We start from the raw sequence: 18,204 nt of genomic DNA, 5'->3' as shown, positions 1-18,204 counted from the left end.
GGACGAGATTTAAAATTACGATTTATTTTTTCTCATTGTTGAATGAGACGACTCAAACATATTGAAAGAATTGTCCGAGACGACCTGGTCTTGTTCATAGATGAGAAGTCAAAACGAATTTTAAAACCATGATTAAAGATGATGTTGAATGGAGAAAAATTGATTTGAGATAAAGCAAAGGTGTGTGGACCCTTTTTATTTTTGTATATACCAAGGTTAACGGGTTTGTTATATGTTAGAAAACATAAAAAGTGTCTCAAATATTCGCCTTAAAATCTTTTAAATAGAGGATGATTTAGGCACATGACCCTTGAATTAGTATTTGGTGGCCATCATAGCTTAACCATCACACACATGAGGTCAATTTTATTAGTTATCATGATCTTCACCTCTCGTGAATTAAGTTGAATTAAATGAAAATATTTTTCATATCAAACTAGAAGTTATTTAACTCCTTGGCATCACAAAAATTGCCATAGTCTTGTGGTTCTAAGACAAGCATCATGTTGTTTTCTCCCATGATTGTACCAATTGACCGAATATAATCATTAATTCCTCAGGGGCCACCCGCGAGAGCACACCGTCACTTACTTGGTGCATGTGATGTGCAGACATTGAACATTCCCCTGGACTAGTCCTTTGACAAGACCATGGTCAATAGATTAGTTAAAGCCCAGATACGAGTCTGGTCCCTTATCTACATGGATACCTTGTTATCAAAAAATAAAATTGACCAAATATAAGCTTGTCTAGAACACTAAATCATAGATGTACCTTATCTTCAAGATATTTCCTATAACCATTGATTTTTTCTTCAAAAATCTTTCAACTTCTATACCTTGATTTTTGTGACAAGATGTCACTTGTTCTTCTCTTGATTTGATTATTAACTTGGTTTTCTATGTCATTTCGTTTTACAAATCAACTTAAAAGAATCTACATAAAGTTTTTACCCAATTTGACATTGTCAAATGAGCAAGGATTGAAAGTAAATAAGTTTTTGGAGAAAAATCTAGAGTTTACATATAAATAATAATAATAATAAATTATCCAAGAGATTGAAAAGGATGGAGATGATGAATTTTAGAGAGATTTAAACATTTTTGACAACCCATTGAAGATGTTTTTTATATTATTATTATTATTTTTTTAATTTTATTTTAATCTCTCGGAGAAAATAAAGGTTGATGAGGGGAAATCGAGTCAATTTTGAAAATACAAGAGGTACGTATTACGAAGCTTAAATATTCACCAAAACCTAAAGGGGTTGTGTCTGAGTATGTCAAAATTACTCGTACATCTTTCTCCAATATGACAATGGAAATCTTATGCTAGATAGTAGTCCATCAATTTGACAGGGGAAAAAAAGTTGTCTGGCAAAGAATTTTTGAAGCGGAGGATTTCTCAACATTTGGTTTTTGGGCGTAAGATTGTACATGGAAAATCCTACGAAAACCATTTTCTAATAGTTGATTCCCTTGAAAAATTATAAATGTGATTTTTACTATTTGATGGTATCGTAATACATTTAAAAAGTTGACTAAGTAAAACTCATCTATTAGCATACTTGAATATACAAACGAGGCATTCAAAAATATATATTGAGGATACAACTTCATTTGACTTGTGTTGAAAAATCATTTACCCCAAAAGACTGATCAGATGAGGGGAAGGCGCAACCATGTATATAAGAGGGTCAAGAGTTGAATTAAGCACGATACATGAGTATGTGGTACTCAAAAGCGGAAGTGGATAATACAACACCCCCCATCATCCATAAGGGTGGAAAATTCCTTCGAAGAGACTCGAACCCATGACTTAAACGAATCTAGTGTTCTAATACTACGCTAACAAATCATTTATCCAAAAAGACCGATCTAATGAGGAAGACACAACTATATATGTAAGAGAATCACAAGTCGAACTAGGGTACGATACATGAACACATGACACCCGAGAGTAGAGGCGGATAACACAACAAAATGCCATTAAAACTTTAAAGTGAAAATTAAAAATTAAAAAAATCGTTACATGTAAATCTTATACAACTTTCTAATCCAAAGACAATTGGTAGAACCATGCCTTCGGACAAACATGGTATTACTTAATTGGAGAAAAGGCAACAAAAAAAAAAATTTCTCAACCTTTCAAGAAGTGTTGTGTGTTTGCTTTTCTTTTCTCTCTTGGCTACATACTTGATTGATTGAGAAGGATGTTGTTTTCTTTGGAGAAAGACTTGTATACTTGATCTTTTTAGACGTTTGTATATGATTTTTTGTTGGATTTCTTCCCACCAAGCTTTGTATTATTTTATTTATAAAAAGGTATGTCCGCTTGTTTCTTGGGAGGATGGTGTGGCTTTTGTAGCATTGTTTTTCTTCTCCCCAAACTTCATTCTTGACTTGTTAGAAGGATATATTATTTCTTTATTTCTTTGGATAAAAGCCTATAAGAGCTTGATCTCATCTCTTGACCCTTTCTAGATGATTTTAGTCTAACTTGTTTTTAATGAGTTTGTGGACTCCATTATGGATAGATCAGCCTTATCGAGTGGGCTGTCTTGGATCAACCATGTTCCTATCTGATAGGGCCTTGATCAATTAAATGTGAGAAAATATGCAAATTATATTATACTTTTTTTATTTAAATATGTAGAGTTTGTTTATATTTTAGATATCAAACTGGACATGATCCAATCTGGATCCAATCCGATTGTTTTCATAATCCATATCTATTCATCAGGGTCTTATGGTTATCCTTATCAGATCAGTCCCATATTGACCCAGATCAGGTCGACCCGGACCCTATCCATTGATGCTATACACCACTAAAATTATATTTCTCTGATCTGTGTTTCTGGCTATTTAAACCATAGAGACAGCCACCAAATTTTCACAACAACTACCACTAAACCTAGACAACCCACTTGAACCTATATTGTGTGTCACTAGTCACTATTAACTAAATCTCTACTATCCAATCCAATAAATGTTGACTATTGATAATGTTACATTCGTCAACTTGAAAATCCTTCCACAGTCGTGAGGGGGGAGAAAATTATTGGCCACCCACTAAAATAGTACAATGGATGGTGGGTGTGGAAGCACTATATCATGGCATGTGGTACTTGTCCACAAGTAACAAACACCAATGTATTGTGTTCCACTTAAGAGATCCATTAAAAATATCAATCACCCAAAGGTGGGATGAGATTCATATTGAAAACCCAAGTAATTTAGATATGTAGAAAATGTTGAAATTATAGCACGTTGAGGAAGAATCTTTTGCTTTATCAATTGATGGGACATCAAAGATCATGATTCTACCTTATTTGGGTCATATTTTAATTTTAAGGTTTTATTTTATTTATTGAATTTTAATTATGGATATATTTTATGTTTTTTGAGTCTTTACATATTTATAAATTTATTATTAGAAATTTTTAATTAGTAGAAAAGTTTTTTTTTCCCTTTGTTATGATGCGACCTAAATTTTTTCCCTTCAACAAAATTTGAAGAAGCTATAAAAATTTTAAAGGGCTCGGAGAGTTATACTTGTTCTAGAGATCGAAATATGGAATAATCTAGAGAATACCTGAAGGGTTTAGAGAAATTTATAAATTTCTTTTATGTACCATATTAATTGTATATAGTCTTGAATAATATGAGAATGTTCTTAAATGGGTTTGAAATAATTCTAGTGACGTCTTTGGAGTATAATGATGAAAAATCTAATTAATAATAGACCTTTCTAAAGTTGCATGTATCCAAGTTTGCATAAGAGGCCTACTTAACAAGTACCTCAGCCAAGCATGGTTTTAAACTTGGTTTCGTGTCTCGTCTCGTCCATGCCAGATATCGAGTCATCTCGGACGAGTTTTTCGATACGTTCAAAAATTTTTAAAATGAACGTGGGGTTTTAAATCTCATCTGAAAAATTGAATTGTCCATATGTCTTATCCATGCCTGATATTGTGACGACTTAGGCAATACGTCTCAGTCTCGAACGAGTTTTGAAACCATGCTGCCAAAATAGATCGCCTTGGCTAAAATCTCTACAAGTTGAAGTATAGGCCAAGTTGACTGTTTCCCACCTAAGAGAACCAAGTCGGATCAAGAATCAAATTCAGAGTTTGATCGAGGTCTTTACAAATTGAATCTCAAAAAGACCTTGGCCAAATGGTAACAAAAGTGAATAGTCATTAATTAGTATTCTTAGATACTTCAGCTAAGAAAACAAGCCGAGGTAAATGGATGATGACCTTAACCCTTTGTCTGGGTTGAGAAAAATGGAGAGAACAGAAACCCATCAAGAGAAAAGAAAAAAAACTCGATTTCTCTCCACCATGTTTCGATTGACAAGAAAGAAATTGGGACAAATTTAGAATTTTAAAATGTCTTAAAAGAAATCTAGGGGCAGAGTTGGAATTATAGAATATTTTAAAAGGGTCTCTCTTTATTTCTCTCCTCTTCTCACCACTTTTGGAGAGAGAAAACTCACCATTCTTCTCTTTTCTCCGATTCTTTTCTCTTCTTTCCCCCACTTAACAATCCAAACAAGAGAAATGGGGAGAATCTTATTTATTTTCTCTTCTCTTCTCTCCATTTCTCTCAATCCAAACACAACGTATACCTTCAAATGATCTTGGCTAAGAAACTTATCCACATAAGGTGAAGTGATACGATGATAAGTAAACCTCCAAAAAACTCATTTAAAAATGAGGGTTGATTCAAATAATAATAATAATTAAAGATTCCTTCTATTGGTAAACCTCGACTTGAAGAGTAATCACATAATTGGAATTTTTTGATAATCTTACATAGATCTCAAGTCAAGGAGACATGCATGTAAAGGTAGATAAGAACAATAAGATTTTACCCCCACCCCCACTACAAGAAATAATATAAAAAGAATGCTTAGATTAGCTACTTGAAAGCAATTAACTTGGATGGCACAATCAAATTAATGTTTGCCGACCCAATATTTTTTATTTTTTATTTTTTGAAACTTGGTATCCTTGTTGGTAAAGGACTAGGGTCTGGTCCATCAAGTAGTCTATAGGACAGGCCCAACCCAGGTTTGCCAGTTATACCCGACATGACTAATCCATGACCACATGCACTGACCCACACAACACATGTGACATTTTAATCAAGAAATAGTCCTCAGTTTCGAACTCACAACCTAGAGGAGCAAACTCTAATTGTTGGTCTTACCACTGAGGCACACCCTTGGTGGGTGACCCAATAAATTAGATTAGACATAGATGAAGATGATAGTCTCTCATTTTACTATAACATTTACAATCAATGAGGACAGCTTAGATTTCTTAGTGGACCTATCAAGTTGGAATGTGGAGACAATTGCATTCACACATTACCTAGACAATTGTCATGGTTGGAATCAGGATGACGAAGCCACACACACACACTCAACTTTCAAAAACATGGGTGGGGGCTAGGCTTCTCATCTCCATTTGAAGAGGGATGGACGGTCAGAGACATATTTCCATGCTTATGTCCCTTTTGCGCACTCTTTGATATTCACCTCTCTCTCATTTGGCTAGGACTAAGAAAGGTGGTCTTGGCTCTTAGACACAATCATTGCTTAGCATTACGATTCTCATGCCTTGAACCCCTTTAGAACCCTCCATGTTTCCCTTTTAAGAACCTTTCATTACTTATGAGAGAGATTATCTATGAAAATTTATTCAATTGAAGGTTTATAACCCATAGTTTCAAAACTCGAGTCGAATGTCCATCGAGTTGAGTCAACTTTGACAAGTCAAATATAAATATTTTTGTAATATTTTATAATAGATAATTTTTTTTTTCTTCACAAAAATATTATAAATAACCAAATAACTCGGCCAAGTGTTTTTACCCAACTTGGTGCATTTTCAAGCTGACTCAGCCAAGTTGACAAGTTGATTTGATGATCTCCATTGAATTTGGCCAGAGTCGACTTGGACACTTTACAACTCAAATCGGTGGGCCATTTCCTCATAAGCTTTCTCCTACATGACATGTAAGACCCATCATCCAAGCTGTACCTACCACCAGTCTTTCATGATTCAATTCTCTTCTTTTGATGTGGTCTTAGAGGAGTTCTCTTATTCTACTATTTCAGTAGTACAACCAACCTGAAATCTTCAAGCATCTTTGATCCAAGGTAGGCTGTTGAATTTAACTTTTTTATTTTATTTTATTATAAAGCTTCTTCATTAAACTATATATATTCTTTCTATTAAAATTCTATATTATCCAAGTGGGATCATATATATTCTTTTGGTGAATATATGGGGCCCTTTAGACTTTGAATTCAAAGCCCATGGAAGTCCAACGCTATCAGATTAGACCTTCATGTGGTGTGAACAACTTTCTCTGGACCAAAAAGGTCACGCTTGGCTCTTCTTGTGGGGCACTGAATCATTAGGAGCAATGGCTTTTGGTCAATTAGATCTTTCTCTCTCTCCAGCCAAACAACCCTACTTGTGGCTAAATATTCTTCTCTCATCGTGTTTGGCTGCATGGTAGCTCTATTCTTGTCCAGAGTATAATTTTTTATTATTAATTTTCTTTAAAAAAAAAAAAAAAAAGCTTTTATTTCCAAACTAACTTTTACTAGGACCACACCAAGATGCGTGCTAGTGTTATTCTCATCTCCCCAAAAGTGAACAAATAATCAATTTTGTTGACCACCAATTTTGATTTTACTTTTGTTATATTCATGACTTGTATTCTATATGGTGGCAAAATGGATTGCACAGCAAAAAACAATTATTTCGCAAATGACTTATTACTCAATTTCGTAATTATTTATCATAGGGGCAAATAAGTACTTTATTGTGCGAAAGAAATCATCAACATCTTCACTTTATTTATTTATTTATTTATTTTTATTGATTCATTTCATAACAAATACATTAAGAAACATACCTATTTTTATTTATTTAAGATTCTCAAATTGGATTCAAAAATAAAAATACAAAGTTTAACTACCCAACTCTACTACTAATTGATGATTTCTAGGCTTATAAGGTGTAAGAATAATTCTAATACTTAAACATCACATCCATGGCACAAGAATAGATCTCAAATTCTGTGCTACCTCCAAAAGTATCTGATGAATGGTTTAAGAAAAATGTTCCCAAATTCACTGGTTGCAAACTTGCAATCATCTTATTCCGTTGACCTCTGACCTTTGACCAGATTGTAATCAATGGAATGGAGTATTACAGAATATTCTAGATATAAAAATGATTATCATCACTTTGAAAAGAATAATACCCAACATTGCAACATCTTCCCACAACCATTAAAATTGAATGGTTATCGGGCTAGTGTCATTGGACATGAAAAATGCATTCATGCCATTGAGTGCTAGCTTTAGTGACCACACGCCCAAAATGCCGCATTGAGACTTCTGGGGACCATAATATCATCATCAAACTCTTATCCCAATCAATTAAACAAATTTTCTTCTTCCACTTGGTTATGTCCAGAATTGTGTTTGAAAGTGTGTTTATATTTGCTTTCACTATCTGAATTCATATTCTTTTAAGTCTTCCTATTGTTCTTTTAGAAATTTTAATTTGAATATTGCTCCAAAAATACCTAGGCATCAGTCAATCAAGTGGAAAGTTTAAGTCTTAACCTAAAAATTGTAACATACCCCACGCTTCAAAGCTGACGCCCCCAACCCCTTGACCTTCTTTCCAAATAAGTCGCCCCTTCCCAAACTAATCACAATGGCCCAGTATAGCAGACCCTTTCATATCCCATATTATAGAAGAGCCCATTTTTCTCTTCTTTTTTTTAGAACCCTTTCCATATCCCATACTACAAAGGAGCCCTTTTTTCTTCTTCTTCTTTTTCTCTATAATTGTCTTCTCGTGACTCGAACCTTAGATGTGGGGTTGGCTCTGATACCAAATGTTAAACCCAAGCTAATGCTCCAAAAATACCTAGGAGTCAATAGAGTGAAAAATTTAAGACTTAATCTAAGGATCATAACAAATATTCATTCTAATTGGGATTGTAATCGATTTTTGTTGATTTTCTCTTAATTTTTGGGATTCACTAGCATCATTGGTTTTTTACACATTTCTAGTGGGTCTCAATAGAAAAATTATGAGTCATGATAATTTGATGCCCCAATTTGATATATGCCCCCATTACAGAATCGTAGATCATTTACCTCAGGATACACAAGAAATTTTTTTTATGATTTTGTGTATCCCGAGGAAATGGTCTATAGTTCTGTGATGGAGCGTCAGAAAATCATTAGTCAAAAATTACTTAGAGGAGTGATATTTGGCCATTACATTTTACCATTTATTATCATGGATCAAACCTATAGGAAAAAAAAACATTGGATTGATCAAATTAATTCAACAATTCAAAATCACCAATCAAACTAATTTTTTGGTACATAGGTCCATCTATGATTTCACATGAGCCACTTTAGCTCTTTGAAGAGACCTTAATTTGTTTCCATATCATTTTGTATGGTTTTAAGTCAATTGAACCAAATCCAAATTGACATGTCAAACAGTCAAAAGAAGGAATGATATAGGCCCATTTCTATTACATTGGTGTTTTCTTTAACAAGTTACAAACCCATTTGATATCTTCAATTCATTCCCTGCAGCTTACTCTACTTTGGATTTGTTTATTTTTTATTTCTGGATTTAAAATCATCCATTAACAAAACTTAAAAAAGAAATATATTTGTAATCTTAGTGGTGTGCTCTACCAATAACTATTATTATTATTATTATTATTATTATTATTTATTTTTATTTTTTGGGGGCTCAGGCTCATAACTCCGCTGGTTTGACACATTGCAAAGCAACTTTGCGGTCATTGGTTCAAAGTCTAGTTTACCCATAATTCTTTTTTTTTTTTTTTAATTGAAGATATGGATTAAGACCTCATATGACTACCAATCAACATCTTCAACCACTAATGTAGGCACTCAATGCCTTTCACATCTTGAGATACGTGCTATAAAGCCTCGAGATCTTGCATTAATCTATTTCTTTGAACTCTATCATGGAGTAGATAATTATCAAATCAAGCATTAAATAATTTACTATCAGAGCACATGCAGGGTACCGAATTTATCTCCTAAATGGTTCTCTTTCATAAATAAAATTCTTTTCGGAGATTTCTCCTATTTCTTCAATTTGTCATTCTTTGTCTAATTGATGAGTAGGTTTTATACCTACGAATTAACCACTTTTAAATATAATATTTTGTTAATTTTAGAGTCTTTTAGTTGTTTTTATTTAAGTTTAGTTAGTTTTATACTTTTTATGTGATTCTATGTTTTTATTTGATTTTTATGTTTATTTTGCAGTTTAGGAACAATATGGAACATTGGGATATTTGCATACGTTTAGGAGAAATTCTTACTCCAAATGGGTTCACTCTCGGAAGAAGGAAGCTAAGCATACAAACTAAGAAGTCTTCAAGCCACAGCTTGATAAAAAACGAGGCCGCGACGGGAATTCAAGAATGGGATAACAGAAGTATAAAAATACAAGCCGCGGCATGATATATTGGGAGGCCATGGCCTGCTTACGTTTCCAGCTTTACACGTTAATTTGTGGTGATCGAATTAGAGACGGATTTTGGGACTCTTAAACCCTAATGACTCCATATCTATAAATAGAAAAGTTTAACCCTTATTTGGGGACAGAAATTTTGGGGTTTTTCTTGGAGGCAGAAGATTGAGAAGGAGGACGGGAATTGGAGATCGGCTCTTGAGTTTTATCTTCTTTAACTTTAACTCTTCTCTTAATTTTGTAATCTAAGAATGGCTAAATACTTTTGTGATTTTGTTTTCTTTTCAATGAAGAACTAATTTCTATTCTAGGGTTATAATGGAACCCGTTCATGATATTTGATTAGTTTTCTTTCTTTCTTCTATGATCCCACATGTGATTGTTTATTCTATCCAATGTTTAATGCGGTTTGATTAACTGATCATTGATTGAATTGATTTGGTGAACCTTAATAATATCGGCAGAGTTATTTTGTGTTCATGACATAGATAGATTAACATATGCTAATTTGAGATAGGAATATACTCAGGTTGCATGTGCATTCCTTATGAGAACTTATTCTTAATGAATTCTTCTTGATTTGATTCTCATAGGCATATAGGGAATTAGTCTAGAAGGGTATTTTTACATGACCATCGGAAGAGGCTTGTAGAGAATTTAGTGTTCTTGGATGACAATCATAGTGGATTAATTTATCATAGAGGAAAGGAGAATTAAATCAAGTGGATTGTTTGGGGAAATTATAAACCTAGATTTTATCACTCATTGATTTTAAATCTGCAAGTTTATTTTCTTTGATTAGTTTTCTCGTTTAGTCTTAAATCCTATTTTTACTTTTGTTTGGATAAAATTAAATTGAGATAAATTGGTAATTAATAATAGATTGATATTTAGTCTCCGTGGGAACGATACTTTCTTATCACTTTATTACTTGTTTCGATACGTATACTTGCGTGCGTAAAATTAAACAACACTAATCACAATGTTTTTCGCAGCTTGTCCGATTATCAGTTTAAATTGTTTTGATTGTAAATAATTTCTCAAACTAGAGTGTGTGTGTGTGTACATTTATCATATTCGGGGATGTATACACTTCACCATGTAGGTGTGTCAACAAATTAATCTTTCATTAGATGGTCTACTAATGTTTTTTTAATTTTTATGTAGTCCTTATTACTCTTCAATTTGATGATGTATACCAAACGCCTTGTCTCCGTTAATTCAGATTATATTTTTAATCAAGAGTATCCACAATCTCTATCTCATACACACACATACGTATTCAACTCCACACGCAAAACCTGATCAATTGTGACACAAGGATTTACAATACTAATCATATTGTCTTCTAAATACCAACCCACCTTTTCCTTTTTAATTCTTTATATGCTGCCCCTTCAAAAAGCAAGGATGGCATGGCAGTCTTTATAACCAATAGCAATTCAAAGTATTACGATATGTCATATTAATCCAATATTTCATCCAATCACATTAACTTTAGATTTTGCAATCTTATTATTATAATCACCAACAAGTGTAATCAAATGGAATTAATTTTATATATTTTCCTTGATTGTAGGATTAGAATCTATTCTCCTCCCCAACTTTGCAAAGGCATGGATCCTCTTTTATATTTTCTCACATCTGGGAGAGTGACTCCTTGTGGACCCCTATTCTTCCACACTTTCCTTTAATTTGATTCAGAGGTGGTGAGTGGGATTTCTAAGTAGATAAAAATAAACAAAATAAAATAGAGGGATTGATGGTTGTAGTGGCAAACATCATTACAAGAACCCTAAAAAAGAGAACTAGGGAGAAGGACCAAAAGCTTGCTGTTCCTACAAGCTAGATAATAATTAATAATTAAAATTATATTATTACCTACCAATTAATAATGGTTTTGTAATTACTGCTCTTATTGGTAATATATGGTTTGGTAAATTGGGATGAATCCCATATATACGAAGGATTATTTAAAAACCAGTAATTTTGATTATATAAATTGGAAATGATGACATGAGCCCCATGGTATGGTAACAACCTTATAAGGAGAATCTGAGCATTGGTTTGGTTGACCATCACATCATTGACTTCTAAATTTTTTTTCCTCCAAAAATCAGTCTGATTGGTGATTTCTAATGTGTACAAGAAATTAATGGGGCTTGGGCTCTAAAAAAATGGGACATTTAGTGATCTAGTGGGGGGAAATCATAATCAGATAATAGGATAATCTAATAAATCAAAGTTGGCTACCTTTCTTTTATAATTTAAACAAAATAATAACAGTAGCTGACATAAGGGAACATCTAGGTAAGTGAGAAAGAGAAGTTTCAAAGCAAGAGAATATTGGAGGAAACCCAGAATAACCCAAGTGTCATTCTCTCTCTCTCTCTCTCTCTACAGTACCAAAGCAAGGAATAACAGAAATCAGAACTACTTGACCCTATAAATTTGGCACAAAAGCTAAAGTTTCATCAGTCTTTGTATTGGAGACTGGAAACACTCAACTTCCCCTCTCTTTTTCACAAAATAAAACAGAAAAACCCAATTTGTTTTTTTTTTTTGTTTTAATCAAAATTTGGGTCTCTTTAGATCACAACCCACTATTTATTTCCCATACCCACATTGAAAAACTCTAAAAAAAAGAAAGACTCCCATTTGTGTGTTTTTTAATCAACTCGTGCCTTAGAATTCTGTATGTCAGAACACAAACCAAGGAATTTGAAGCTCAGAAAGAAGAGTGAAGGGGGTGGGATTTTATTGTTAATTTTGGGTTTTTAAAGCTTTGGAAATGGTGAGAGAGTGAATTGGGTTTTGTTTGAATGGATATTCTGTTTAGATGGATTTGGTGGGAGATGTGTTGTTTGTTTCCATGGACAAGAAATGGTGTTTTGTTGATCACAGAAGAAGACAACACCAACGTACACAAATACAAACAGTCTTAGCAGAAGAAACAAATCACAAAAAATCTCCAAAAATGGCTTCTAGTTGTTGCAATATTACCCCAATCATTCCCATTTTTGTTGTTTTCTTTCTTTTTGTTTCTTCTTTTAGTCCCGTAATCTCAATGTCAACTACATCAGAATCCGAAAAGCGGGTTCAAGCGAATCAGACTTTTCGACCAAGGGAAGAGTTGCTGAAGCTGAAGAGGGTAAGAGCTCATCTGAGGAAGATCAACAAGCCTGCTATCAAGACAATTCAGGTATTTAAGCTTTCCTTAAGTCAAGATTTGAACTTTTTTTGTTTTTTTGGTTCTATTTTGTGTTTATTGAATTGGGTTCTTGTTTGTTGTTGAAGAGTCCTGATGGTGATCTAATAGATTGTGTTCCATCTCATCAACAACCAGCCTTTGATCATCCTCAATTACAAGGACAAAAGCCATTAGTAAGTTGAATTATACTTGAATCACTTTTATTTTTTTTATGGGTCTTTGAAATTCTTTGAGATAGCTCAAAATTTTGTCTCTTTTTTTTGTTTTTTGGTTTATAGGATCCACCAGAGAGACCTAGTGGTCATAATCCGAAGGGAACGATATCGGAAAGTTTCCAATTATGGTCAATTTCTGGTGAATCATGTCCCGAGGGAACTATTCCAATTAGAAGAACAAAAGAAGAAGATGTTCTAAGAGCTGGTTCTATTAGAAGATTCGGAAGAAAACTAGTAAGTCCGAATCTAGTAAGGTCTGTGAGGCGCGACTCTTCAAGCAGTGACCATGAGGTTAGTTGGAAAATGTTGGAGAACAATGGTGTTTGTGATCTTAAAAATTATATTGGGTTTTGGATTTTATGACGAAATTTGTGAGTTTTAATCTTCTTTGATGTCTAAGAATGATTTTAGTAACAATTCCCACGTATTTCTTTCTTTTGATTTTGTTTAAAATTGCACATTTGATCATAAAAACAATTTCAATCTTTTATGAGCAAAAAAAAAAACAATTTATATTGTCAAATCTTCCTGCCCACTTCCCATATTAGCTAATTTCAGGCAAAGGTAGCTGAAACACATAAATTACAAAACAAGGATAGAGAGGGTCTGAGAATTTCTTTTTGAACAAAATAAGAAGTTTTGGTAGATGGGTTTACTTGAATTCATTTATGAAACATTACTTTCATTACTATCTATGCTAATTCCAAACTTTCATGGCTTTTTTATGGTAGATGGATTTACTTTAATTCATTTATGAAACATTAATTTCATACATCTGAGATGGGAGAAAAAAACAAAGATTTAATAGCCATGGCGTATATTTTATAGGAAACTAGGCTATGTATTTTGCAAAAATTGCTGAACTACCAATAATTATTTATATTTATGAAAATAGCCATAAACCGAATTCTGTAATAATATTTTTTAACAAAAACGATTTCCTGAACAACTTGTTGAATTGTTTTATTTTGTATAATATATCCTTAGGTTGAACTTAGGTACATAGGAAGAGTAAATAAATAAATAGCAAATGTGATCCTACATCAGATAACCATTTTGTTAAAAAAAATTATAATCAGATATAAGACCATCTTGTAAATATGAAAAAATATAGCTGATTCAGTATATTTTGCAAAATACTTGGCTGTTTTCATAAAATACCCATTTTTTGTTGCCTTTTCATGAAATACACTCACTTATTTCATTAATGTGCACTCTGAGGTCTTTTATTTCATACATCATTTCCTTTATAAACTTTAACTAAGGCTTTCGTATCTTAAAGCCTGACATTTGGAGAAATTTTTTCTGAAAACATTTATAATAATAATAAATAAAAAAAGGAAATTTTGAACATGGGTACTGTTCAATTCCTTTTAATGTTTATTAATTATATTTTATAATCTGTGACTTAGTCTCATAGTTATATAGACTTATACAAAGTTATATATGGATTACAGCATGCAGTTGGTTATGTAACGGGAGATCAGTATTATGGCGCAAAAGCAAGCTTGAATGTTTGGGCACCTCAAGTTGCTAATCACGACGAGTTCAGCTTGTCACAGTTGTGGTTGATATCTGGTTCATTCGGTGACGATCTTAACACCATTGAAGCTGGCTGGCAGGTATGTAAATCATTTTGTTCTCCTAATTTCAATACAAATTTTCAGTTCTTACTTCAATGATTTTGAAAATAATCATATATTTTTGTAGTTAAACTTATTTTGATTATACTTTATAGCCCATTTGTTCCAATAATAAATCTTTCTATCATTTTTTATTAAAATAGATACTTATTTTCTTTATATAGAACAATTATTACTATCCATTCTACCTTCCAATTTCATTAATTAAGAGTTTTGGTTCACAGGTTCTAATATTTGTTTCAATTATTCTTTTTCTTCAGGTGAGCCCAGAAATATATGGGGACAACTATCCTAGGTTCTTTACTTATTGGACGGTAAGATTAATTCAAATGTCAAACTTTATTCTCTCTTTCATTCCCTTTATTTTTCCATTTAAATATTTGTTCTTTCTAGATAAATTGAATATATGTCTTATACTAATAATTTTTGTCAAAATGTACACATAATACACGTGAGTGAAACATGGAAGAAACCCCTAAATAAGAGAAGAATAGTGCTGAAGTGACCTCAAAATTTTACTTGTATGGCACTTTTCTAGCGTGGAAGCGTGTAAGAATCATAGACGCTTTTCATTGAGCTATGTGTGAAAAAGCATCTATGATTCATACACACTTTCACGTTAGGAAAGTGTGATATGAGGTGCAATATTGAGGTCACTTTAGGAGTCATATATAGATGCTTTTCATTGACATACAAGTGAAAAGCATTTATAGTTCTGTGCGCACCTCCACATAAACAATGTGTGATTCGATGTCAATTTTAATGTCACTCCAGCACAGTCCTTTGATTAGTTCACAGAATCCTTTGGAAATGTTTTAAGTTAGTTTGTTGTGTTAAAATATATATATATGAATATTTTAAGTGCAATAGGTTTATATATGTTAAGTTGAGATATAAAATTAAAATGTAATGGTAATTTTGTAATTTAAAAAATTAGTTAACATAAATTTTTGTTAATAATACACACACTTCTCTCATTATAATAGTGAAGATATTAATATTTAAATAAATAAATAAAAGATAATTAAAATTAACATTGATCTTCGTAAATTTACAGACGGATGCTTATCAAGCTACGGGATGCTACAATCTGCTTTGCTCGGGCTTTGTTCAGACTAACAACAAGATAGCGGTTGGAGCAGCAATCTCTCCAACCTCATCGTACAGTGGTGGACAATTCGACATTAGTTTACTGGTTTGGAAGGTATTTGGGATAAAAATAAAAAAATAAATACTTCTAATAGGAATATAGGATATGAACTTAATATTATATGTTTATGCAAATAAGTGTGTTTGAATTTAAAAGTGAGTGAGGGGTATTTCTACAAATTTAAAAACTATAAGGTGTTTTTGCCAATTTTTGGTAAAGCTGGTGGTTTATTGCATCCTTGACCAGTAGAAGAATATTGCTTAAATAAAGCTAACGTGCGCTGTAGATGGATAAAATGCACTAGTGGTTTAGTGACTTAAGACCGTTATTCTAGTTGCACTATTGGCGCATGTTAGAAGTTTTCGGACAAAAGAGAAAATGACAAGGATGCCCTTATCCATCATTTCTCTTCTTAAGATTCTCTTCTTTTTTCCATGTAAAGAGCTGCGCCTGATGCTTTGTTCTTTTCTTTTTCTTTAGTTCTTTTATCATTGCTGTTGTCAAAAGAGATTGGTGTGTTATAAATGAAAATTGGTGTGATAATATAAGCTTTTACAATTCAAGACTTCACAATGTGTAGAAAGTAAATAAACTTTGCTTTTTCAATTGGAATAGTTTTCTTAAAGGACAAACAACTTCCTTATAATTTTTTTTTTTTGTTTCTTGCATTATTTATTTTCAAATAATAAAATAGTCAAATTTTATGATAAATAATACATGCTAGATATCTTGCACATTATAGGCATAGATGTTGCGTAGTTCGAGTGATTTTTCTAATGAAAATGGCCTATTAATTCAAATTTTGTTGCGTGCAGGACCCAATTCATGGAAATTGGTGGCTCGAATTTGGGTCTGGACTACTCGTTGGGTACTGGCCATCATTCTTATTTAGTCACTTAAGGGATCATGCAACCATGATACAATTTGGAGGAGAGATCGTTAACACTCGACCATCAGGGTTCCATACATCAACGCAAATGGGTAGTGGTCACTTTGCAGGAGAGGGATTTGGAAAAGCATCTTATTTTCGAAATTTGCAAGTTGTTGATTGGGATAATAGTTTGATTCCTTTGTCAAATCTTCAAGTCTTGGCTGATCATCCAAATTGCTATGACATCCAAGGAGGAGTTAATAATGTTTGGGGAAATTTTTTTTATTATGGAGGCCCCGGAAGGAACACGAAATGTCCCTAAAGGATATGGTATAGAGTGGAAGAGTTTTTCTACTTTTCTTTTATATATATTTTTTGGGTGATTCGGGTTTTCTCTCAAGATCGATAAACGGGTTTGGGGTTTTTCTTGATATGTTTTCATTTTCTAATTCATTTTTTTTCCCTTTTTTTCCTTTCTAACAGTGATCCATTAATCACACTACCTCTAGAGACTTGTGTAAATTTGGAGAAAGAAACAGTAAATATACTATGGTTTGTGATTATTTTTTGTCTTTTTTTCACTTGTATGTTTTGTGAAATATCTTAGAAAATGCGAACATTTTACTAGTAAATTTAAGATATAAAGAAAAAAGGGGTTCGCATTAAGTCAGACCACTTCACCTTAAAAAGAAAAGAAAAAGGAGTTGTGATAACCTGACATATTTTTTTATACACTCCCTTCACAGAACCGTAGATCTTTTGCTTCAGGATACATAAGGATAATCTTTGTATGATTTTGTAAATGGAGCGTACAAAAAGTATACAAAAAAGTAAGATTCTCAAGAGGGTGGAGAGAGAGAGAGAGAGAGAGAACTAAGGGGATAAAGTTGAGGGGACATAGAATGATCGAAATACCATTACCAACTTTTTTAATGAATTTATTAACCCTACATAGATTGATATCTTCATCATAATGAAAGTTCTATATATCCAAAGAATTTGGGGTTGGCTGAACAAATTTTGTTCTTCCATTAAATTCAATCATGAATGAAATGAAGGATCAAAATTAATTCTAGCAGGGGTGGCAGATTTCTTACAACAAATGTCAATCTAACGTTCATGAGCCTCCTACTTCGTCTAGATTTTGGACCAATAATGTAGTTTAACGGAAAATTTTGATAGATAATCCTAAAAGAACTTTATTAACAGATTTCATCTAAACATGAATCATGATTAAAGAAATTAAAATTTGTTCATTTGGGAAAGACCCATTATTAATCACATAAAATTATCAATGTCTTCATTACATATTGGAATCATGTGGTGTGGGGTGGGGTGGGGTGGGGGACAAACAAGCATATACTTGTGATGTACATCTTGTAAGTGAACCTTTCCATAATTAAAATTGCATCTCAATTTGACCCCAAGATGAACAATTAACAAATAATACAAAAATGTCAAACCCAATACTCATTAATGCAACTACAAGTATGTTTCTCTCCTCTACCTCGTAGATTCATATTATAAAGCTAATTAATATACC

At 32.7% G+C, this 18,204-nt stretch overlaps 1 protein-coding gene across 1 annotated transcript; it reads left to right on the top strand.

The window, feature by feature from the left end:
• Positions 1 to 11,951: 11,951 nt before the first annotated feature.
• LOC147398792 (protein neprosin-like) lies at positions 11,952 to 17,224 on the top strand. Its single transcript, XM_086448103.1, has 7 exons — positions 11,952 to 12,773; positions 12,869 to 12,955; positions 13,061 to 13,288; positions 14,455 to 14,619; positions 14,901 to 14,954; positions 15,698 to 15,844; positions 16,606 to 17,224. The coding sequence occupies exons 1-7, from the start codon at positions 12,411 to 12,413 to the stop codon at positions 16,981 to 16,983; spliced, it is 1,422 nt and encodes a 473-aa protein (XP_086304229.1). The 5' UTR covers positions 11,952 to 12,410; the 3' UTR covers positions 16,984 to 17,224.
• The last annotated feature ends 980 nt before the right edge of the window (positions 17,225 to 18,204 follow it).

Source organism: Akebia trifoliata, chromosome 7 (assembly GCF_017979445.1).
Source record: "Akebia trifoliata isolate Shusen 1 chromosome 7, ASM1797944v1, whole genome shotgun sequence".
Classification (NCBI taxonomy): Eukaryota; Viridiplantae; Streptophyta; class Magnoliopsida; order Ranunculales; family Lardizabalaceae; genus Akebia; species Akebia trifoliata.
Note: the sequence above shows the minus strand (reverse complement) of the source record. Positions and strands in the feature narration are given on the sequence as shown.